We start from the raw sequence: 26,096 nt of genomic DNA on the forward strand, positions 1-26,096 counted from the left end.
ATGCTGTAAAGATTCTGTTACGAGGCCTTATATAATATGGGTAGTATTAGAATGCTTATGGGTTAGGGAAGGAGAAAAATAAGATAGAGATGGGACTCCCCACTTGTTCCAAAAATTCTGGGTTGGCTTACTACAGCAATAATGGATTATGGATTTATTTGATTAAGTTTTCCTTTAACTCTTGTTATTCTGAGGTGGGTCAGTCTGTGAAATTAATAGCCAGAACAGATAGATTTTATGAGTCAGGGATGCATTTCATTAGGATTTTTTTCAGGAGAGGAACGCCTAGGGCTGAAGCTGAAGAGATGATATTTCATATTTATAGCTGTTTCAGTGTTAGGTTTTGGGGGAAGCATATTTTGTGATTTTGATTCGGATCTTTCTTGAAAATTCCATTCCCACCAAATTGAGTCTCTCCCTAACCCCTAACAAATGAAGACTTCACTAGAGTCAGATATATGCAAATTACATTTCCCTTCTCGAGCCAAGGTTAAATAAAAGGGAAAATTATGAAAGATTGCTTATGGCAGCAAGGATTTTCAGTGCTTGAAGATGAATTTTGTTATTTCAAAACCATGACGAGTCTCCTTGTCAGTGCAAAGCAGGAAAGGAATAAAGTAACGGAGAAAGTGGACCTGGGCATAAACATGTTCCCACACAGCATTTGTACCAAAAGGCTTTGTTGTTCCCTGAACCTTGGCAATTACAGGCATTTTCCTTTGCTCTGAAAAACAGTTGGCAAATAAGGAGAGTAGGTCCCTTCCTTTTCTGTGTTCAAGGCTAGGTCTCGGCTTGTTGCAGGGAAACACTAATTCCCAACCATGCTCCCTGAGAGCAAATGGTTTGTTTTCTCTTCACTGAATCCGGCCCGGGGTGGGCTATCAGCAGCTGAGCTTGGCATGGAAAATCTATTTGGAGCAGCTTGTCCCCAGGAGGGAAGAAGGCAAGCTGATTGTGTGCAGGAACCGCAGCCACCATCCCTGCCAGTCACACCCAATGGCCAGGGCAGGCATTAACACACAAAGCCACACACAAGTCCTTGGCAGACAGGAGTCCTGTTTGTGTGCCCACACCCACATGTACCACGCACACCCAATTCTACCCATAGATGTACTGTGCACACACACTTGACCTACAAGTCCCAGGTGCCATAACGGCACACATCCCACACACATACATGCAATACTTATGTAACCACATCTTATGCTCATATACACAAAACACATGTAACCACATCAACCCACACTGTATATGCATACACAATTGCACATAGGACGGATACCGCATATACTCTACTACACAAACATACACACCACCCACACTCTGTATCGGTATATCCATCCATACTATGCTCTCTTGTATGCACACACCTCATCACACACTGTGCACCATGCACACATTCAACATATACCATGTACACACTTAACACATCCAGCTACACACCCACACACCCACCACACATATCCAACATAACATTCATACACACCCACATACCACATACACACCAAACTACACACCCATGCAACACATTCTACACACTAGTCCTGTGCACACAAATGCATCTCTCTGTCTCCCGCCCTGACACACACACACACACACACACACACACACACGGGCGTTATTTCCCTGCTCAGCAAGGGGGGGCTGCACCCTCATGGAGACTGGGGCTGGGGCGCCAGGGCGTCCTCAGGGCCAGCAGGCAATGGTTCCCACGGGCGCGGTGGCCCAGGCTGGGAGGCTTGGGCCCCTGCCACGTGGCGGACTGGCCGCGCCCGGAGCGGGAGGCTTGCCCTGGGGGGAGAGTGCGCGCGCCCATCAACGCGCGCGCGTCGCCGAGGGGTCTCCGTGTCTACTCTGGGAGGCGTGTACGAGGGAAATGTGAGCCGCGTGTGGGGAGAGGCTGTGTGTATGAAAGAACCCCGCGGGCAGAGGCGCAGGGACCAGCCCACCGAGCGGTTCGGGTGGGCGTGTCCTCTGCGTGCACAGCCCTCGGCGGAGTTCTCGAGACTGCCCAGCTCGGCGGGAAGTGTGTGTGGGAAGCGCGCGTGTAAGCTGCCGTGCCTGTGAACGCCAAGCCGCCGAGGCGCTTGTATGTTCACTAATGGCCGTGCGTCGGTTGGGGTGGGTCTCGGAGGAATGAGTGAGTGTGTGTCAGGGACTCGCTGTGACAAGAGGGAACGCCGGCAGCGTGTGTGAAGAGGCCGGGCTCGTTGACCGACGCTTGGCGCCAGCCCGGGCCGTCGGCACGCGCGCCCGTGTGCGCGTGCGTGTGCGCGTGGGGACGCGGCGCGCGCCGCGGCGGAGGGAGGCAGGCGGCGGCAGGCCCAGCCCCCCCGGTCGCAGCGCCCGGGGCGGCTCCTCTGCGAGCCTGGGACCTCCGCGCTCCCGCCGCCGCCGCCGCCACCGCCACCACCAGCACCGCCGCCGCCGCCACGCGCGCTGGCGTGACTCCCGGCCCGCGCCCTCCCACGTCTGCAGCCGGCTCGGCTTCCTGCCCGCCCAGACGCCGCTTCTCCCGGGCTCCCGGCCTCGGCTCGGCGTAGGGAGCGGAAATGAGTGCGGCGTCGGCGTCGGCGCCTGAGCGGGGCTGGAAGAGCGAGAAAGTGGACGAGGCTCAGGCCCTGGCGCGGAGTTGCGCTGCCCGCAGACCCGACTTCCAGCCGTGCGACGGGCTTTCCATCTGTGCCACGCACAGCCACGGCAAGTGCTTCAAGCTGCACTGGTGCTGTCACCTAGGATGGTGTCACTGTAAGTCGAGCCGCGTCTCCCCGCCTTCGCCACCGTCCCGGGGCGCTCGCGAGGCTGTTCAGGGTCGCGGCTGGGACCCTGCGGCCCCGGCGGCTCCGGGCTCGGCCGGGGCTGCTCGGTTGCCAGCTGGGGCCACCCTGGACTCCGGGCGGGCGGGCGCTGCCCTGGTGTCGGACGCCTCGGTTGGCACTGCCTTGGCTACGAGATGAAATCCCACGGGGAGCCTCGCTTTAGCCACTTCTACAAAAGGGGATCTCCCTGTCCCAGGAAAACTGAAATCAGTTTTTGTTTCTTTTTCTTTTTTATCGGAAAGGACCAGGCAGTGTATTGAGAAATGGTAGAGCGCCGTCAAGAGTTGACAACTAGAGGGGAAGCCTTTTTTCAGGGCTGGTGGTTAAACCTGCTCCTCTTTTTTCCCCTCACTTTTGTCTTTTCCACGCTGCTCTTTAAAAGAAAGAGCCCTTGGTAATCGAATTGTGGCCCATTTATTGTATCCAGATTGAGAAAGCACTAAAGTATAAGGGACAGCTTCCAAGAAGTTAATATTAACAGTTTGGAAGGATGAACTCCTTCAGCACCCGGCTGTAACTGGGTATATGGAGAGCCAGTATAGGAGACGGTTTTAAAATTACAAAATAAAATGAATGGAAGTAAGCTTTAATGATATTAAACCAATTTATAAAAGCCAGAACTAAATGGGCTAGGCCTTTCCTCTGTGTTTATCTTGTGTGTGTGTGTGTGTGTGTTTTCAAATGGATTAAACTTAAGTAGCCATTTAATCAGAATTCCACAATTTGATTAGTTCATGATATTGGGCCTGCTATATCCAATAAATCATTTCTAAAAGAAATCTATTATAAACTTAGTTTCACATACCCTTATAATGGAGGTTTTTGGAGTGTTTATTTAGGACACAAATTCTCAAAGTGATCTTAAGTTAAAATTGTTTTTTCATTGTTGGTTAAGAAAAAAATGGCTCCCAACAAGAGATGCAGTACATGACAAGTCCTTGTTTACGTTAATTGAACATAGTGAGGTATTTTAAATTGAATTTACGACTTAAAGTATAAAGAATTCCTTTATTTTCTGTACATTGAACAGTATTGATTTTTTGGTGTTCTGTGTGCTAATGGTTCAGTTTCTTCCCGTAGTTCATTATTCCTATTGCTCTCAGACCGTTCCCCATTATAAAGCATCATTTCAGGGGAGGATAGGGTACAAAGTTGGAAGTAGCAACTGTAGGAAAGCTGTGATGCTGAAGTGTACAAGTATGGTCCATCTGGTGAGAGTCCATTTCCTAGGGAAGTGTGGAGTCCTAGTATCAAATACGAGGAACATTAAAGATCATCAGTTCAGTGCCTGTCTTACTTCAGCAGTCTCTCCACTAAGTACAACATTCCTGATGGGAATGGGAACCTTACTGTCTTCTCAGATAGCTTCTTAAGTCATCTTTGATTCCTAAAATACTCTCATTTGGAGCTGAAATCAGTTACTTTATAACTTCTTTCCACCGGTCTTATTCCTACCTTATGAAATCATATAGAACAGTATAATCTTTTTTCAGATCATGGCTTTTTCAGCTCTTACATATGAATATGCCATGGACATAGACTCTCTTCTCTCTGTATTCCCAGACATTGTTAGAGCATCTGGCCTGAAATAGATTTGAAATTCACGTTCATTGAGTGACTGAATGAAAGTAGCCATCATTTTCCTCTCAAGGCACTGTTTTGTCCTATTTATAAATCTCCTTTCTCTCCTGCCTCTCCTTTTGTGGAATGGTATCCAGGGTCCTGAGCATCCTGGTGGTTCTGTTCTGAACATGTGCCAATATGGTTATGATCCTCTGAAGACTGTAACCCTTAGAAGGATACACAACATCCCAGTTGTTGTCAGATCAGTCCAGAATTGAGCAGGACTGCTGCCTCCCATGTTTGAGATACTGTTACTGCTGCATCTAGCATCACATTAGCTTTTCTGAGATCCTCATCATATTGAGCTTGCTGCTGTCAGATTGAACTAAGACTGCTGTCAAGAGCTATTAAGCCCCCTTTTTGTTTGTTTTACATATGTGTCAATTAAGTCATGGGACTTGCCCATCTCACAGTTCTATATGTATTTTTTTTCGGACACTGATTGATGCCTTAGATATTTTTCCCTGTTAAATTTCATCTTAATTAGAATTAGCCCATTTGTCTGGCTTATCATTGTTTTTTCAGATCCCAGCTCTTTCTTAATACATATTTGTGCCCCTTAGTTTCATGTCAGCCATATATTGGATAAAGGCAGTAGTATAGTAGCCTTTTACATCTTCATTCAAATTATTGATAAAATTGTTGAATAGGAGAGGGCCACAGATAGGAGTTCTGAACCCTGTGGGTAGAACTGACCTTCAAGTTGATGGCACTTCATTAAGAAACACTCATTGTTACGGTCATTTAAGTAATTAGCCAGCACTTAATTGTACTGTTATCATCTTATATTTATCTTATTATATGGTGTAATGAGAGCCTGGTCATATACCTTGTTGAAATTCTACCTTGTTGAAATCTGATACTATTTTTATTGCTTCTTTTTGATATATGATCTGTCTATAAAGACGGCCTTTTAAAAAAAAAGAAAGGAAATTATATTTGTCTGGTTACTTAAGTTGGTCCCACAAATGCTTACCATTTTGGTTTCAAAGTGATTAGAAGCTGCTTTTTAAATAAATAATCTGATTTTAGGAAAGAACTGTTGCCAAGTATACTCGACTATTATTGTCAATTCTATTCTCTTTTATTCTATATTAGAAAAAAATCAGTTCTACATTTATTTGCTTGTTTTCAGTCTTTGGCAACCTTCCAGGTCTCCAGGCTTCCTCCACTGGCAGTGATGCAGTGATCACATTCAGGAGGAGCTTCATTTCATTTTGAGCAGCAAGGTGCTGTGTTACAGTCTTCTCACCTATACTGGGCATCCATTCTTTCTACGCTTTTTTTAGTCCAAATACCGTCTTTCTCAGGGGAAAAAAAAAAGCAGAGTTCACACATTTGAGAAGTTCTGCTTTCTTTTTGGCACTCATGAACATTACAACATCAGCCCTAAGCAAAATTCTTTGAGTCTTGAACGTGTATTGAGCACCTTTTCTTTGTGAAACATATTGTGGAAACTAGGGATACAAATATTAATACAGCTGGATCATGCCCTTTAAGCAGAGTATAAGGACGTGATTCATGCTGTATTTATTTTTGTATTCCTTTAAAATCACAAAGGATTTTTAGGATTCCTTTAAAATCACAAAGCTTGGGTGGCTCAGTTGGTTAAGCCGCTGTCTTTGGCTCACTCAGATCATGATTCCAGGGTTCTAGGATCAAGTCCCACATTGGGCTCCTTGCTCAGCAGGGAGCCTGCTCTGCCTCTCTGCCTCTGCCTGCTTATGCGTGCTCTCTCTCTCTCTCAATCTGACAAATAAATAAATAAATAAAATCTTTTAAAAAAATAAAATCACAAAGGATATGGGTGAGAAAACTATCAACTTGTTCATCACATGAGAAGATGCTGAAATGAGAGGACCACTTTGATACTTGGGAGAGGGACTTCAGAACAAATGAAGAAAGTTCAGCTATATATGATTTGTGTTAAAGTTGTGAAATTCATAATCTTATGAAACAAAAGGTTGATAACATATACATGTTTATAAAAGATAAATAAAACATGTATACATGGATGTGGTACTTGTATCATTAAAGGAAATAGTTTCTTTGGATAATGGCAGATTTTGAGGACTATGGGAGGAAAACTATTAAATGTTCTGTAGGTGTTGCTGTCAAAGAGAGATGACTGGGTTAAATAAATTATGGCCCTGAATGTGTAACCTTCCCCTGCCCCCATAAGGAATTATATTGGATGGAATAAAAGAGTGAAGGATTCCAAGAGGTTTTTTTTTTTTTTTTAAGATTATTTATTTATTTATTTGATGGAGAGAGAGATCACAAGTAGGCAGAGAAGTAGGCAGAGGGAGAGGGGAAGCAGGCTCCCTGCTGAGCAGACAGCCCCACATGGGGTTCGATCCCAGGACCCTGAGATCATGATCTGAGCCAAAGGCAGAGGCTTAACCCACTGAGCCACCCGGGTGCCACTCCAAGAGGAGTTCTGAGAGGAAAAAAAAAAAGACATGACTTGGCTAGGGAAGGCGGATGGGAACGAATAATCACATACAGATATTATAAAGTAGATTTTGTGGCTAGAATAGGTAGAATGTTTAGAGGGCATTATACATTAGATTGTTGAGATGCCAGGGAAGGATGAGCAGGAAAGATGTAAAGTCTAAAGTTTCAGTTGATAGAGACCTTAACATTATAGCAGTAATATAGGCAGTAGAGGAATGAAACTAGCAAATGAGATTATTTTGGTATTAATGAAAAAATAGAAATTAATAAAATAATATCCATAAATGGAAATTGGAATAAATTAGATTTGGAGAGGGAGGAAGAGGAAGGTTATAAAGGATAACTTCTAGACTTCTGCCTCATGCACCTTGGATGGATGGTAATGCCATTCATTTACCAACAACACAAAATACTAGAGATGAACTAGGGTTTGACTGAACATAGATCGTGAGTCTAGTTTTGAATAATGTCCAGGGAGACCATGAGTTCGGTTTTGGATCTGTTGAGTTTAAGCTGCCTTGTCATCACACAGTAATATCAGTAGGCAGTTGGATATAGAGATCAGGACTTAGAAGAGAGGTCTGCACTAGAGATAATATGGAAGTTGTTAACTTATTTTTAGATTGCAGTTGTGGCCATGATGAAGCAAAAAGACCACCAAGGGAGAGAATATAGTATGAGAAATGAAAATCGTTAGGTTTTCCCTTTAGAACACTAATATTTTAGAGTTTTGGGTACAGGAAGGTGAACTCGCAGTAGAGTTTACAAAGAAATACGAGAGAAGAAAAATGTGGAAAGGTTTTTTTTTGCAGGTTTTATTGCAGAAGCCAAGGGAAATGAGTGTCTTAAGTAAGATTATGAAGATGAGGGATACCTGGCTAGTTCAGTTGGTGGAGTGTGTGGCTCTTAATCTTAGGGTTGTGAATTCAAAGCACAACTTGGGTGTAGAAATAATTTAAAAATAAAATATTTAAGAAAAGAAAGAGAGAAAGAATGAATGAAGATTGAATCAGTTTTTAGCAGGTTATTTCTTAGAGATTGGCAAAATATACAAATAGTGATTTTCTTTACTACTGAAGAAGAGGGTAAAAGGTTTAGTCCTTCAACAGTAACTTGAGGAATATATTTAACTACAGTATTTAGTCAAAGCTATTTGAATTCTTCAAAGTAGAAAGAGAGGAATAGAATAACAGGAGCTGGAGTGCCTGGGTGGCTCAGTTGGTTAAGTGTCTGCCTTTGGCTCAGGCCATGATCTCAGGGTCCTGGGCTAGAGCCCCGCATGGAGTCTGCATTGTGCTCCCTGCCCTGCTCCTCCCTCTCCCTCTACTCCTCCCCCTGGTTGTGCTCTCTCACTCTTTCTCTGTCAAATTTTGTAAATAAATCTTAAAAAGAATGACAGGAGCTGAGAATTAGGACACAGAAATTATAGTCAATATTTTTTGAGTGATTATTTCATATCAGAGTAAGCTTATTATGCTAAGCACTAAATAGACAATAATGTCATTATGTCCATTCTACAGTTGAGGGAAAAGACTTGGGGGAGGTTAAGTAACTTTCCCATGGGCACATAGCTAGTAAATATAGAGACTGGATTTGGATCCAAGTCTGTCTGATTTCTAGCACCTAGACTCTTAACCATCATAGGTTCTACAGAGCGATTTAAAATTAGTATGCATATCAACTGTTTTTTGTCTCCATTAAAGCCAGTGATGGGGAAGGTTGTTAAGAAATGGGTGGAAAATTATTAACAGTTGCAAAAGTGAATATAGAAGAATGAGAACTATAAAGAGGTCATAGGATGTGATGGGGAATGAAATCTAAGTTAAGAATTAAGGAAGAAAAAGTGATTAGAAGGTGACAGGGGTGGGTGGGGAGTGTACGTGGTATGATGTCGGTTCCATCAGCAGAACTCAAAGTTGGCTTAATAAAATCACATAATAGATGAGTTCAGTTTTCTGCAGAAGTCATCTTAAAAGATGTCTGTCTTTTTCAGATTGAAAGCTGGAAGAGTGGGACTTGATGTAATCTAATAGATGATATTAACATATCTAAAGAAAGACTCACAGCAGAAGGTGGATGGGCAACATGGAAATACAGAAAAATGGAAATTGGAGAGGCAGAATTTGCAAGTGTTTTTTCAGAACTGTTCAGAGAAGGTGATAACACTGCCCAGAGCTTAAATATCTGGTCTGTATGATTGGACTATCATACAAATATTTGGCTATAATTTGGTTTCGTATTTATAGATTTCCTTTAGAGAGAGAAGGAGCCGATTAAAGAATTTAACTCTCAGGACCTTTGGGCAAATACACTTCTCTCCATTAGTTATTATATTAGTATTGTGGTTTTGTGTTATTGTGTTTGTTCTGTTTTCCTGCTTCTGTACAAGTAAGGGGAAATTCAGAGAGTCAAGTCTGACTTTCCCAGGGTAATGCCAGCTGTTTTAAGCCATATCTCAAATCATATCAACAACAGTTGCTACAGGAAATACATTTAAGAAGTTTGACAGTGAAAACTAGCAAAAAAAAAAAAAAAAAAAAAACCCAAAACAGAACAAAACAAAAAAACCCAACCACAGAGTGGTCATTTGACTAGATGAAGGAGTCAACGGGAGTTTTTTCCCTAAGAATGAGGGTTCTTACCATGTCTAGTGCTTGAAGGAAGAGGATATAGTATTAAGAGGATAAGTGCGACATTAAGTTCTGAGTAAGATTCCTCAAAGCTTTTTAGAGAGAGGGAGAAGTGATAGGTTTTTTCCATCCACACGGTGTTTCAAACACGGACACACGGCAACTTAATCACAACGGCTGTGGTTATATGTAGGCATATCTTTTTGCACGTGATCTTTATATATGTTGGCATCATCTTTCTGCATGTGTCAGCTCACTTAAACCTCACAACAACTCTGTGTGGTAAGTATTGTTACCCTCATTTTTTAGGTTAGGAAACTTGTCGACGGTCACATAGAGTTACTTCGGCTGCATATGGTAAATGTAAACCAGAATCTCACGAACCAACTAGCAACCAGGGCTCTGGGTCACTTGGTTCCAGTCAAGGTAGAGTGAGGATGATTTTCAGCTGTTTTACATTCTTTCTGGAATAAGCAGGAATTAAATGAGTAAAATGAGGTTGGTTTCTGATGTTATTTTTTATTTTTATATTTTTAAAAGTTTTTATTTATTAAAAAAAAGATTTTATTTATTTGAGAGAGAGTGCATGAGTCAGGTGAGAAACAGAAGGAGAAGCAGACTCACCATTGAGCAGAGGGCTCAGTGCAGGGCTCGATTCTGGGACTCTGAGATCATGACCTGAGCCGAGGGCAGACGCTTAACTGACTGATAGACCTGGGCACCCCTGGTTTCTGATTTTCACAGAAGGACAGTTGTATGCAATAGGAGCATTTTCAGAGTTGTTAGCACACTGTAAAACTGTACTTTAAAAAAAATTAATAAATGGGGGTACCTGGGTGGCTCAGGGTGACCCAAGGGACCTGGGATCAAGCCCTGCACTGAGCCCTTGCTCAGCAGAGAGCCTGCTTTCTTCTCTCTCTGCTGCTCCCCCTGCTTGTGTGTGCATGCATTCTCTCAAATAAATAAATAAAAATCTTTAAAAAATAAATAGAATAAAAACTAACAATGTATTGGTATGATATGAAGCTTCAGTCATTTCATATTCTCAGCTAATACCTAGCTGGAGCAAGCCCCCAGGTTTTTTTTGTTGTTGTTGTTAGATTTTTGTTGTTTTTTTTGTTGTTGCTGTTATATTTGGATGCATACCATTAATTATTGCTAGCTTCCAAGCCTGTTGCACTTAGGGACTTCAACTAGGTAGCTTTTGAAGATGTTTCTATGATAATTTCCTACATTCCAAAACCTTCATTTTATTTAGGTTTGTTTTCTCATACTGTAGAAATTAATTAATTATAAGAAAATATTTTTAGAGAAATTATGTTGTTAATTCCAAACAATAATAGGAATACATGTTTAACAATCAAAAGTTGTCTAATAGAAGATTTGCTTTCTTGAAAAATAAGGAATGGTTTATACATAGGGCAAGGAAGGCAGAAGGTAATCCTAGAAAGGAAAAGGGCCATGGAGTCAGACAGTGGTTTGAATCATGGTTCCTCCATTTACTGGCAGTATAACTTTGGACAGATTACTCAACCTCTCTCAACTTTAATGTTTCCTCTGAAAAACAGGAGTAAAAGTCCTATTTCACAGGGTTGTTGTGAGGGCTAAATGACACAAGCAAAGTACTTACTGCAGGTATTCAGTGAAGGGTGGCATCAGGCCCTCCTCAAAAAAACCAAACAAACAAAAATCAGAAATACCAGATAGTTTAAGCATCCTGAGGGCAGGCTCTGGGGTTGGACTGCATTTGCATCATGGCTTTGCCCACTTAACTAGTTATGTGGTTTGGGAGATGTTAACCTCTTTCAGTTTCCTCACTTCTAATATGGGGATAATAATAATACCAGTCTCACAGTGTAATGACCATCCATCCCTAACTCTGGCGACTTACCCCTACCACAGTAATCCTCGTTTCATTTGAAATTCACTTTGTGACCGTACCCATTTGTTCAGTTAAACACTCAAAACCAACAAAGATTGTAAAAATACACATTTTGAATATTCCATTTAGAGATTGCTGAGTTTTTTGTTACCTTCATTGTTGGAAGGCCTATTTTGAAATAGTCACTATGTGACGATTATCGACTTTTTGTCAATGAAATCTTTTTTTTTTTTTAAGATTTTATTTATTTATTTGACAGATCGCAAGTAGGCAGAGAGTCAGGCAGAGAGAGAGGAGGAAGCAGGCTCTCCGCGGAGCAGAGAGCCCGATGCGGGGCTTGATCCCAGGACCCTGGGACCATGACCTGAGCCGAAGGCAGAGGCTTAACCCACTGAGCCACCCAGGCACCCCTGTCAATGAAATCTTACAGTGTGCTCCAACTCCCAAGCCCCTTTTGTGTCCTGTTTTTCACCATTGTTAAGCAATGGGTAGTTCTGGTTAATCAGATTACCAATTAATAGGGAGCTTTCATGTACAGCAAATGTGGCTCAACAGGCTTCAAAGGATCAGAATATTATAAAAGTTACATTGTATTAAAGGGAAATGGAATATATTTAACTTGAATGACTTAGAAGCCTTGTCAGGATCCTGTGGTGATACTTGGTCATCATTTGGAATGCTGATTTTATATGGAAAAATGGCAAAAGTACTACTTTGGTAGAGTATTCCTGGTGGCTAGAATGCTAGATAAAGTTAACTTGATTGTAGTCTTTGCAAATTACTTTTCTCAAGTTCACAGAATATTTGTTTTGTGTTTCTCTTGTTGTTATTGTTGGTTTGTTCTTCAATTTTCTGATACTTAACAGTATTCTGGAAGTACACTGCCAGAAACATGCAATATCCGGAGTGCCAACAATGTAAAATCAATCCCTCCAGCTGTGTCTGCACAATGCCCTAGAACAGTCTCTTCAGGACAAATCCTTTAACTTGCCTAGTGCTAATCTGTCCATTTAAAGCTAGACATTTTGGGATAATACAGACGTGTATTTCTTCTTCTGTATCTCATTCTAATGGACTTTAGTGAAAAAGAACACGAAGAGTGTAATAATTTGGTATTTTATGGGAAATTCTTTTAGACTCATTGCTTTATCTTTTTCTGTCTACACACATACATGCATGCATACACACTCTTCCTTAAGTATTTAAAAATAGGTTGCAAATATCATGATATTTCACCTAAATATTTCAGCATGCCTCTCAAGAATGAGGAAATTTTCCTCTATAATTGCAATACTAATCACATCTAAGATAATTAACGCTAACTTAGCAATGACATCTGATATACAGTTTCCTTAATTGTCAAAAAATGATTTTTCAGAGTGCCTGGCTCAGTTGGTTAAGCGTCTGCCTTAGGCTCAGGTCATGATCACAGAGTCCTAGGATCAAGCCCCAGATAAGACTTCCTGCTCAACAGGGAGCCTGTTTCTCCCTATCCTTCTGCTGTTCCCCTGTTGTGCTCGCTCTCTCAAATAAATATAATCTTTAAAAAAATGAATTTTATATCTGACTCTTAAAAAAATTCAGGATCCAATTGAGCCTCATAGATCACATTTCATTATTATATTGCTTTAGTCTCCTTTAATCATTCTAGAATAATCACACTTTTGGGGGATGACATTGAAATTTTTGAAAAGTCCAAGTTAACTGCCTGTAGAATGTCCCATATTTTAAACTTGCTTAATTGCTTAACCATGATTAGATTTAGGTTAACATTTTTGTTGAGTTTGTTACATGAGTGGTATTGTATCCTCCTTATAGTATCACATGAGGAGACATAGAATGTCAAGTTGTTCCACTACTGCTAATGCTATATATAACTGACAAGTCCGTTATACAGATACCATTTCCCCTTCATTGTTTTTTTTAAACATTTTTTATTCCTTTTTAAAAAAATACTGTACTGTGTGATGACTACTTTGACACTGAATGAATATCCTCTTCTCTAACAGTATTCAACCTAGTGATTTTAGTATTGACTGAAGAGTCTTAGGTGGATCACTTATTACATTGGTGGTTTCAAAATGGTGATTTTCTAATTCTGCTGTTCTTTTTACCATTTGATGGCATTGTTTTATAAAGAAGAGGTTTTTCTTTTTTACCTACATCCCTTCTTTTTTTAAGCATTACTACAGGGAGCTTGGTTCTTTTTATTCATTATGTTATAATTAAGTACCATAACTTTTTTGATGCTCAAACCATCTTAAATTTGGCCAGTGAGAGTCCTTTTAAGCTGGCTTCTGTGTCCTTTTGACATGTCCTTATCATGTTTTTTAGTACTTTCCTATTTTCTGGAACAAATTGTTCCAGGCTTACCTAGTAATTTCTCTGCCTCAGACCAGAAATCTATTGTTTTTTTCCCAAGGATCCCATGTTCCTTTTAGTGGTGAATGGCATGGAAACGGTAGCACAGTATCAGTTATATAGCCAAAATCAAAAACATTTCCATCATGGCAAGTTACTTCATATTGCCCTTTTATAGCCACACTTCCCTTTTGGCTACCCCCTCATTAATTTCTGGCAGTCACTAATCTGTTCTCCACTTCTATAATTTTATCATTTCCAGAAGGTTTTGTAAATGAAATCATTCAGTATGTCACCTTTTGCGATTGGCTTTTCTTCACTCAGCATAATCTCCGGAGTTTCATCTACACTGGTGAGCGTGTCAATAGTCCGTACCTTTGTATTGTTGAATAGTAGTATGTGGCACACGTGTACTGTAGTTTAAGCATTCACGCATGGAAGGACATCTTGTGTGGCCAGTTTTTAGTTATTATGAATAAGCCTGTAAAAGGTTATGTACAATATTCTATTTGAACAAAAGTCTTCATGTCTCTGGGATAAATGCCCAGGGGTGCAGTGGCTGGGTCGTATGATAGTTACATGTTTAGTTTTTTAAGAACCTGCTAACCTGTTTCCCATAGACATTGTACCATTTTATATTCCCACCAACAATCTATGAGTGATCCGGTTTCTTCTCCACATTCTTCTCAAAGGCATTTGGTGGTGGTGCTCTTTTTATTTCAGTCATTCTGATAGATGTGAACTGATAAATTCATTTTGATTTTAATCTGCACTTACCTATTAACATTCATGTGCTTATTTGCCTTATATCCTCTTTGGTGAAGTGCATTTTATCTTTTTTTTTTTTTTTTTTTTTTAAAGGACTTAGTTTCTTAGAGCCTTTTTACGTTTAAAACAAAACTGAGATGGAGGGCACCTGAGTGGCTCAGTTGGTTAAGCAATTGCCTTGGGCTCAGGTCATGATCCTGGAGTCCCGGGATCGAGTCCCCCTTCAGGCTCCCTGCTCAGCGGGAAGTTTCTTTCTCACTCTGACCTGTCCCCTCTCAAGCTCTCTCTCTCTATGTCTCTCTCAAATAAATAAATAAAATAAAAAATCTTAAAAAAAAAAACCCAACTGAGATGGAGGTACAGAGATTTCTCCTACATTTTGCTGCCACACATCCACATGTTTTCCACAGTGACTACACCAATTTACATTCTACCAGCCATACACAAGGGTTCCTTTTTCTCTACATCCTTGTCAACACTTATTTATTGTCTTTTTGATTCTAACCATTCTAATGGGTGTGAGCTGGTATCTCAGTGTGGTTTTGATTTGCATTTCGCAGATGATGAGTGATGTTGAACATCTTTCCATGTGTTTGCTTAATGTCTGTAGGTGGTCTTTGGAAAAATGTCTATATAGGTTCTCTGAAATTTTTAATCAGATAATGATTTTTATTGTTACTATTTGGTGTTGAGTTGTATATGTTCTTTATGTATTTTGGATATTAACCCCTTATTGGAATTATCATTTGGAAATATTTTCTCCCATTCAATAGATTGTCTTGTTATTTTGTTGTTGATTTTTTTCACTGTGCAGAAGCTTTTTGTTTTAATGTAGTCCCAGTAGTTCATTTTTGCTTTTGTTTTCCTTGCCATAGGAGTCCTATTTAGAAAATGTCACTATGGCCAGTGTTAAAGAAATTACTGCCTATGTTCTCTTCTAGGAGTTTTATAGTGTGAGGTCTCACTATTAGATCTTTAATCCATTTTACATTTATTTTTGTATTTGGTACAAGAAAGTGGTCCAGTTTCATTCTTTTGCATATAGCTATATGGCTTTCCTAGCACCATTTGTTGAAGAGACTCTTTTCTCCATTGTGTAATCTTGCCTACTTTGTCATGGATTAATTGACCATTTGAGTCACACACATTTGAATGTGAGTTTACTATTTCTGGGCTCTGTATTCTGTTCCATTGATCTAAGTGTGTAACTCTACTGTACTGTTTTGATTACTACAACTTTGTGGTATATCTTGAAATCTAGGATTGTGATACTTCCAGCTTTATTCTTCTTTTTCAAGATTGCTTTGGCTCTTTGTGGTCTTTTGTGGTTCCATACAAATTTTAGGATTATCTGTTCTAGTTCTATGAAAAATGCTGTTGATCTTTTGGTAGAGATTGCTTTGAATCTGTAGCTTACTTTGGGTAGTATGGACATTTTAATAACATACTTCTAATCCCTGAGCAGTGGGATTTCTTTTCATTTATTTGCATTGTTTTCAGTTTCATAGTTTTCACAGTATAGGTCTTTCACCTCCTTGGTTAAATTTATTTTGATATTTTATTCTTTTTGATGCAAATGTAAATGGATTTGTTTTTTAATTTTTCTTTCTGCTACTTTGTTATTAATATATAGAAATGCAACCAATTTCTGGTTATTCTGTATCTTGCACCTTTACTGAATTTATTTGTTACTTCTAGTAGTGTTTTGTGGAGTCTTTAGGGTTTTATGTGTAGTATCATGCCATTGCATATAGTGACAGTATAACTTCTGACTTTCTAATCTGAATACCTTTTATTTTATTTTTTCTTGTCTGATTGCCATAGCTAGGACTTCCAGTACTATGCTGAGAGAAGGTGGTGAGTGGACATCCTTGTCTTATTCCTGATCTTAGAGGAAAAGCTCTCAGTTTTTCACCATCAAGTATGTTAGCTTTTGGTTTTTCATATATAACCTTTATGTTGATGCATGTTCCTTTAAACCCATTTTGCTGAGAGTTTTATCATGAATGGGTGTTGAATTTTGTCAGATGCTTTTTTCTGCATCTGTTGGGATGACCGTATGATTTTATTCTTTGTTTTGTTAATGTGGCATATCACATTGATTGATTTACGAGTGTTAAAACATCCTTGCATCCCTGGGTTAAATCTCACTTGATTTTAGTGAATGATCCTTTTAATGTATTGTTGAATGCAGTGTACATGTTGGGGGTTTTGCATCTGTGTACATCAGTGATATTGGCTTGTAGTTTGTGTGTGTGTGTGGGGGGGTTATCTTTATCTGGTTTTGGTTATCAGTGTAATACTGGCCTCATAGAATTTGGAAGCCTTCACAGTATTTGGAAACCTTTCTTCCTCTTCTACTTTTTGGAATATTTTGAGGAGAATAGGTATTAACTCCTCTTTAAGTGTTTGGTAGAATTCATCTGTGAATCCATATAGTCCTGCACTTTTATTTTTTGGCAGTTTTTTACCAAATCAATTTCATTACTAGTAGTTGGTCTGTTCAGATTTTCTGTTTCTTCCTGATGCAGTTTTGGGAGATTGTATGCTGCTAGGATTTTAATTTTTTCTTGTAAGTTGTCTAATTTGGTGATGTGTGTTTTTTTTTATAGTAGTCTCTTGTAATTCTTTGTATTTCTATGGTGTCTATTGTTACTTCTCTTGGTTTTTGATTTCATTTATTTGGGTTCTTTCTCTTTTTTTCTTGATGGGTCTGGCTAATGGTTTATTGATTTTGTTGATCTTTTCAAAGAACCAGCTCTTGGTTTAATTGGTGTTTTCTATTCGTTTGTTTGTTTAGTTTCTATGTCATTTATTTCTGCTCTGATCACTTACATTTGAATTTTTTACCTTATAGGTAAGGAACTGTTTTTTCCTGGATGTTTTTAAGATTTTTTTTTTGTTGGGGTGCCTGGGTGGCTCAGTGGATTGAAGCCTCTGCTTTTGGCTCAGGTCATGATCCCAGGGTACTGGGATCGAGCCCCGCATCGGGCTCTCTGCTCAGCAGGGAGCCTGCTTTCCTTCCTCTCTCTCTGCCTGCCTCTCTGCCTACTTGTGATCTCTGTCAAATAAATTAAAAAAAAAAAAAAGATTTTTTCTATGTCTTTAGTTTTCAGAAGTTTGAATGTATTGTGTCCTGGCTTACGTTTTTGGAGTTTATCCTGTTTGTGGTTTGATCAGGTACTTGAACCTATATGACATGTCTCTGCCAAATCTGGGAGATTTTCAGTCACTATTTCTTTAAGTCATTTTTCAGCTCTGCTTTTTTTTTTTTTTTTCCCCCTCTTCTGGGGACTTCAGTAACATAAACATTAGATTTTGTTGTTGTTGTTGTTATGCTCTCATGGCTTTGACAGCTCTGTCCTTTTTTTTTTTTTTTTTCCATCTGTTTTCTCTTTTCTTTCAGTTGAGTAATTTCTATTATTCTATCTTCCAGTCCATTGAAACTTTCCTTTTCCATTCTTCTGTTGAGCCCATCCACTGAGCTTTCTGTTCTGGTTATTATATTTTTCAGTTCTCCTATTTGTTTGGTCCTAATTTTTCTATTTGCTAAGACCATTTCTTTTTTGTGTCTTTCTTTATTTGCCTTTGTTTCAAATATGTTTATAATTACTCACTGAAGTATTTTTTGAAATAATGTCTGTTTTAAATTACTTGTCAGATAATTCTAACAAATCTGCCATCTCAGTGCTGGCATCTGTTGATTGTCACTTTTAATTTAGTTTGAGTTCTCCTTGGTTTCTTGGTACAACAAGTGATTTTTAGTTGAAACCTGGACTTTTTTGTGTTATGTTATAGAACTCTTGATCTTAAATGCTCAGTTTTTACCAGATTTTTTTTTTTTTTTTTACACCACTTTAGCAAGGGAAAGGGGCACGATCTTATTACTGCCAGGTGCAGGTAGAAGTCCAGGTACCACCCTCAGCTTCCACTGACAGCTAATAGAGGGGAGTTTTCCTTGTTTTTGCTGGATGGTTGTGGGTTCTAGCTCTCCAAGGGGCTTCCACTAACACCACAGTAGGGATGACCTCATTACCTGACTTTCCACTAGGTCTCTGACACCACTGAGCTGGAGTGTTGAGAAACATTATTAGGGCTTTTCAAGATTAGAAGCCCAGATTCTTTCTCTCTTCCTGGTCTTTGCTGTCATGGTTTGGGTGGAGTACAGTTTTTTCTCTGATGTTTGTTGTAGGGTTATAGTAGAGTGATTATTATCTAAAAGTTTTCTGTCCTGCTAGGTTGCTCCTTGTCATTTACCCAGAGAGAGCAGACATTTGTTGGGACAACTTTTGTCTGGGTCCAATGGCTTTTTTGGTTGACATTTTCTCCAAACCTGGCATATACCCACACAAAAAATCTGGGAACTCATTGCCATGTTGCTGCTTGGACTCTGAGGTTGCTAGGTGTTCAGCCTTTTCTTCCCTCTTAGAAGTCATCTTCTGTTTGTTTTATATATAGTGTCCAGGGTTTTTAGTTGTACTTAGTAAGGAATAATAGGTAAAAGTATGTCTACTTCATCTCCTGGAAGTATTTGTCTCTATTGATTTGATTTTAGTTTTTAAATATGTACCCCAAAATCAAAACTATATAAAGGAATACTGAGAAAAATCTCATTTGTATTTCTGTACTTTCCACTCTCTTCGAATTCACCTCCTCCAGATACTCATTTTTGTTAATTCTCTATTGTACTTTGTGTTTCTTTCACAGAAGTATATTATATGCGTGCATACACACATTTGTGTATTTATATACACATACACATTCTTATTTCACCTTCTTTCTTAAACCAAAGCTAATCATACACTATTACTCACAGCATCATCCTTTTTTATTTTACTATTTATTTCTAAAAACCATTTCATAGCCACTCATGGAGATACGTCTTATTTCTTTATGCCTGCATAGTGCTCTGTTGTATCTATATGTGCTTTTTGGTTTTTAACCGATTTGTTATGGCTGGGCATTTTGGTTCTTTTTCCTCCATTTTGTTACAAATAATGTTGCAGTGGATAACTGGTGCATATACCATATGGTTGTAGTGGTATATATTTAGAGTAAATTCCTAGAAGTGGGGTTGCTAGACTAAAGAATATATATTTTTTGGTAAGATATTGCCAAATTTTGCTCCATATGGATTGTACCATTTGTCTTCCTACTAGCAGCACATTAGAATGCCTATTTCCTCATAGTCTGGTAAAGTGTTTTGGCAAGCCTTTGAGTTTTGTCTCCTGTGATTGGTTAGAAATGGTGTTTTATTATAGCTCTAATTTTCATTTCTCATGTTATGAGTGACATGGGGCATATTTATATTTGTTTTCACCCTCACTTTTAAAGATATTTTCACTGAGTAGAGACTTCTAGTGTATCGAATATATCATTCCACTTTTTTCCGAGCTCATTGTTACTGTGGAGAAGTGAGGTGTCAATTTGTCATTTCTTTGAAGGCCATCTCTTCTTTCTCTGCTTTTTTTTTTTTTTTTAAAGATTTTATTAATCCACTTGACAGAGATCACAAGGAGGCAGAGAGACAGGCAGAGAGGTGGGGGGCTTGGGAAGCAGGCTCCCTGCTGAGCTGAGAGCCTGACGTGGGGCTTGATCCCAGGACCCTGAGATCATGACCTGAGCTGAAGGCAGAGGCTTAACCCACTGAGCCACCCAGGTGCACCTCTCTCTGCTTTTAATATAGCCTCTTTGTCTTTGATATTCTGCATTTCATTGTGTGTCTATATGTGATACTCTTTTTCTTTATCCTGTTTGGGATTCATTTAGCTTCTTCAGTCTCTGGATTGATTTTTATCAGTTTCAGAAAATACTAGACGACTCCAGATTTTATGATTTCTCTGTTCCTACTATTTCCTTCTTTTGGGACTCTAATTAGATGAGTTTTATATTTTCACTTCATTTATCCCTTTCTTTCTTTTATTTATTTATTTTAAATATTTTGTTTATTTATTTGACAGAGGGAGATCACAAGTAGGCAGAGGGGCAGGCAGAGAGAGAGAGAGGAGGAGGCAGGCTCCCTGCCGAGCAGAGAGCCCAATGTGGAACTCGATCCCAGAACCCTGAGATCATGACCTGAGCCAAAGGCAGAGGCTTACCCACATTGAGCCACCCAGGCACTCTATCTGTGTCTTTTAAGCCTTGTTTCATATCTTGATTCCTTTTGTCACTCTATCTTGCATGCCCAATAATTTCTTTAGTTATGCCTTCTAGTTTACTAGCTTTTCAGTTGGATTTAAGTTGTTATTTAATTAATCCATGGAATTTTCTTACTTCACATATTGCATTATTTTATAGATGTTCTATTTGATACTTTTCAGATAGTCATTTTTGAACAAGATTTGCTCATTTTAATAATGACCTTGTTTTTACTCCTCTTTTCACTTCCTTTTATTTCTGTAAACATAAGAAGTATACTTATTTTATATTCTACTTCTGATTGCTCCAGAAGTTTTGTAGATCTGTTTTTACTTGATTTCTGAAGAGTTTTGTTCATTTGTGTATCTTGTGATTTTTTTTTTTTTTAACCTGTGAGCACCTACTTCTTGGAATGTTACCCATGGAATTCCTCCAGACAGGATTTGCTTGGGTTTCTGTTTGATGTCCTATGGGCACTATTAGTACAGAATTACTTTAAAGTAAACAAGTAGCTTGACATATTTGGACCACCTAGGAAACATGAAGTTTGGTTAAAACCTGTTGAAAGACAGCTTTTGCTCATGAGTTATCATTTTTCTTCCATCCCTCCTCGTATGTTCTAAGTTTCAGATTTGTAAAACCCCTGCAGGAGTATGTTTCTTTATAATTTACTATTATAACACTGATATCAACTTTATGGGGGAGTTTCTTCTTAGACTATTTATGGTAAGTCTTAAGCTTTGTCTCTTGAACAAAGCTTCCAAAAGATCATAGAAACCAAAGCTTAAGTTCACCTATTCCTACTCATATACTCAAAGTAAATTCCATGTTCATTTATGCACTCATTTCTCTGAATTTCTATTTTTATTTAGATTTTGGCCTGATAATTCCATACTTTTTTTTTCAGTTCATCAATGTAGTGGGAATATTAAAATTTTTTCTAGCATTAAAAGTTATGTTTGGCAGGAGGATTAGCCTGGTTGCCTAGTAAACCATACATTTGGAAACAAATCTATTTTTAAAATTCCTACCGTATGGCATGTCTTTTTAAAAGTTGCTTCAAAGCTTTTTTTGGATCAACATAGAATATAAATACATGCACATATAAATTCAGTATAATAAGAGGCAGTAGGTATAATAATTATCTTGTTAACCACACATTAGACTATAGGCAAACTCTACTATAACAAGATACTATATCACTTGGTTCCTTTTTGTTGAGTTGTAAACACTTCCATTCAAATCATGGAGAAATTATCATTTGATCATAGACTTACTATGGTTAACTTTTGAGTCAAATTACAACTTCTGTAAAATTATTTTGATTTGGGTAAGATGATAGTCATTTGATTGCTTACAATTTTATCCTGGCAGATCATTTAAGAATTACTTTTTAAAGCCACAATGAGATACCATTTCACACCCACTGTAAGGCAGCAATAACAAGGGCAGATAATAACAAGTATTGGCAAGGATGTAGAGAAATTGAACCTTCATGCATTGCTGGTAGGAGTGTAAAGTGGTATAACCATTTTGGAAAACAGCTTGGCAGTTAACTCTATTTTAAACATATTGAGTATCATATGAGTTAACAACTGCACTCCTAGATATATACCTAAAAGAAGTGAAATGTGTCTGCATAAAACTTGTATACAAATGTCATAGAAACATTATCTATAATGTCCCAAAAGTGGAAACAACCCAAATGTCCGTCAGTTGATGAATGGATAAACAAGGTGTGGTATATCCATGCATGTACTGTTACTTGGCAACAAAAAGGAATGAGTACTACTGGTACCTGCTGCAACATGTACAAACCTTGAAAACCTTGTGCTAAGTGAAATAAGCCACAAAATCCACATATGGTATGATTCCATTTATATGAACTACCCAGAATTGGCAAATCCACAGAGACAGAGAATAGATTAGGTATTCCCTCTAGCTGGAGGAGGGAAGAATTGTGAGTGTTTTGGGTTCTCCAGAGAAATGGAACCTGTAGAGGACACGTACGCACTCCCCTTTATACAACACACAGAATAGGGGTTTTATTGTGATAAATTGGCTCATGTGATTATGGAGGCTAAGTCTTACAATCTGCCATCTGCAAGCTGGAGACCCAGGGAAGCTGGTCATGTAATTCATTTTGACTCTCAGCATTTGAGAACCAGGTTGCTGATGGTTTGAATCCCAGTCTGAGGATTAGAGAAGATGAGGTGTCCCAAGTTCAGCATGCAGGCAGGAAGCAAAAAGTTGTGAATTCCTTCTTCCTTTTCTTTTGTTCTTTTCAGGCCCTCAAAGAATTGGATGGTGCATACCCACATGGGGAAGGGCAGTCTACTTTACTGAGTCCATCTAGTTAGGTGCTGATCTAATCTAGAAACACTTCCACAGCCATACCCTGAAATAATGTTTAACCTAGGCACAATATGATCACAAAACAAATTGTATGTTGATGTACAATTAATCACAGAGAGTGACTGCTAATAGATATGGGGTTTCTTTCAGGGTGATGAATGCATTATGGAATTAGGCAGTGGTGATGTTTGCACCACTCTGAATACACTAAACACTGCTGGCTTATATACTTTAAAAAGATGAATTTTATAGTATGTGACATTTATGAATAAAGCATATGAAAAAAGTTTAATTTTATATCTTATATTGAAAAACAGATTTCCTTCATTACATTTATTTCTAGCCCAGACTTCAGGAAAAAAGGAAAGGGTGGGGGTACAGAGAGGGAATCTCAAGCAGGCTCTATGCTGAGCATGGAGCTGAATATGGGGCTGGATCTCATAACCCTGAGATCATGACCTGAGCCAAAATCAAGAGTCCAATATTTAACCGACTGAGCCTCCCAGGTGCCCCAGGAAATTATTTTTACAGGGTCATTTTGTTGTATAACTGATATTACATGAGATAATGTCATAGGAGGAAATCAACAAGAAAAATAGAGGTTTTTTGTGTGTGTGTTTGTTTGTTGGTTTTGTTTTTGTTTTTTTAAGTAATAACCAATTTACCTTAATTAAAAGATTATACATTTTAAGAGGTACCCTGAAGGAGGAGCTGACTCTTACTTTAGTTGCTCAATTTGAGAATGTCTCTACGCTAAAATATCAGTGATGTTTAGCTTTCATTGTATAACTGAGGTGAAAATATTACTTATGTTTTAATCTGTTTATTGTTAATCTAGACTTTACTTTTGGGATGCCATATCACTTATTACTCTGTAGTCTTCTCTTGACTTAGAATGATAAGAACATGTATGCTATAATTTTTTTGTTTGAATATAAACATTTCGATAATAGAACAGGTCTAAAGTAACCTTCTTAAGATACCTGGATGGCTCGGTTGGTCCGGTGTCTGCCTTTGGCTAAGGTTGTAGTCCCTGGGTCCTTGGATTGAGTACCGCATTGGGCTCCATGCTCTGCAGGGAGCCTGCTTCTCCCTCTGCCCCCATCTCTGCCTCTCTCTGTCTTTCATGAATGGGTAAATAAAATCTTTTTTAAAAAATGCCTTCTTAATAAGTAGATTAAATATATTTAATATTGTCAGATTTGTTGTCAAAAATAACTGCCTTTTGTTGTATGTATCTTTTTTTTTTTTTAAAGATTTTATTTATTCATTTGTGTGAGAGAGAGGGAGCACAAGCAGGCAGAGTGGCAGGCGGAGGCAGAGAGAAACAGGCTCTCCTCTGAGCAAGGAGCCCAATGCAGGACTCAATCCCAGGACCCTGGAATCATGACTCGAGCCAAAGGCAGCAGCTTAATGCACTGAGCCACCCAGGTGTCCCTTTGTATGTACCTGTGATAATTTATATATTCACTACATTTGCCCTTACCCACTTTGCCCTGGCAAGTTGTTAACTTTGCTCTTCTCTTATTATTAATTTTGTTAAATAACACAATGTCTTGTTAGCTGTGTTCTGTCTATAATGGCTATTTTTAAAAAATATTCTTAGATTTATAGTCATGATTTTTTAAATTCATTTTTTAGTATATAACATAGGAAGGTCCTAATCACTTGTTAATAATATCAACAAGAATATAAAATTGGAGAAACTAAACATCATCTGAGTCTAACTTGTTACTTTGAATATTTTCTGTAGCTCTTTTTCAAAATGGGCATCAGCCTCTCTAGAGGCTAGGAAGCCGTGGCTTCCACCTTTGGGCAGTATAATCATAAGCAAATTATTTCTAAAATTGAGATGTCTCCCTTCTTAGTTCACCTCTGACCTCTGCCTCTTTGTCCTAGCTGTCCCTACCTAGAGCGGCACTGAATAGGTATATTCGATTTTTCCATGCAGTATTTTATGTAGCACCCACTATGTGTAAAGTCCTGAGCTAAGTGCTGGGAATCTAGCATTGAACAAGATACCCATGGTTACTACTCTCCTAGTGCTTATGTTTTAGCAGGAGAGGCAGACATTAAGCAACTCACTACACAATGAAGTGCTTAATTACAACTGCCATTTCTATTAAGAAGGAAAAATAGAAACTGCTTAGAGTATGATACCTAGACAGGGGACGCGTGACAAAGTGAAGGCTTGTTTGAGGAAGTGATGCTTGATTTGAGAGCCGAAGTATAGGAAGAAACTAACTATGTAAATGATTCAGAGAGACTGGAAGGAAAAGAGAGGGCCATCCAAATAGAGGGCAGGGTGCGTGGAGATCCCTAGGGAGGAAAGGAGGTTGGTTTCAAGGAAGTCAAAAAAGGCCAAGGTTAGTTTTTGTTGTTGTCAGTTGTTTATTTGTTTGTTAGACACGGAAGTGGTTTAATCAGGATTTGTGTTTTATTAAACTTTTATTAACTCTTCATTTTGAAATAATTTCAGACTGAAGAAAATATAAAATTTACGTGCACTCCTCACTGAGATTTGCCCCAAATATTAATATTAATTTTATATTTCTCTAGTATCATTATCAAAATCAGGTCTACTACATGTTTTGTAAAGCATGTATGATGGATTGTACATTTTTAAAATTTAAATTCAATTAGCCAATCTGTAGTACACTGCTAGTTTCAGATGTAGCATTCAACAATCCATCAGTTGTGTACACCTTTAAAGGTTATTAAAAAAGAATCAAAGGACTATGTGATGGTGACCTTATGTGGCCCACAAATCCTAAAGTATTTACTATCTGGCCCAGTAAACAAAGGTTTACTACTGCCTGATCTAATCCATAGACTATTCCAATTTTCCCAGTTGTCCTACTACCAACATCCTTTTTCTGCTCCAGGATCAAATCCAGGATGCCATGTTGTATTTAGTTGATATGTCTTCCTGGTAAAGAAAAATAGGAAATCGAATCAAAAAATGTAATCAATATGGAGGACTCTCAGTGACTGTTTGTTAAGGCTACTATTATTTTCAATTACATGATTAAATACCATGCATTTGCAGTGTGATAGACCTTA

The 26,096-nt window shown here is 38.8% G+C and overlaps 1 protein-coding gene across 1 annotated transcript in view; it reads left to right on the forward strand.

Annotated features, from left to right (window-relative positions):
• Nucleotides 1-1,862: 1,862 nt before the first annotated feature.
• Nucleotides 1,863-26,096, forward strand: part of C1H3orf70 (chromosome 1 C3orf70 homolog) — a 79,246-nt gene continuing 55,012 nt past the window's right edge. Inside the window, exon 1 of the mRNA XM_032338573.1 lies at nt 1,863-2,748. Within this exon, the coding sequence (XP_032194464.1) occupies nt 2,553-2,748 (196 nt within the window). The 5' untranslated portion in view covers nt 1,863-2,552. The remainder of the gene's footprint in view (nt 2,749-26,096) is intronic.

This window comes from Mustela erminea, chromosome 1 (genome assembly GCF_009829155.1).
Source record: "Mustela erminea isolate mMusErm1 chromosome 1, mMusErm1.Pri, whole genome shotgun sequence".
NCBI lineage: Eukaryota > Metazoa > Chordata > Mammalia > Carnivora > Mustelidae > Mustela > Mustela erminea.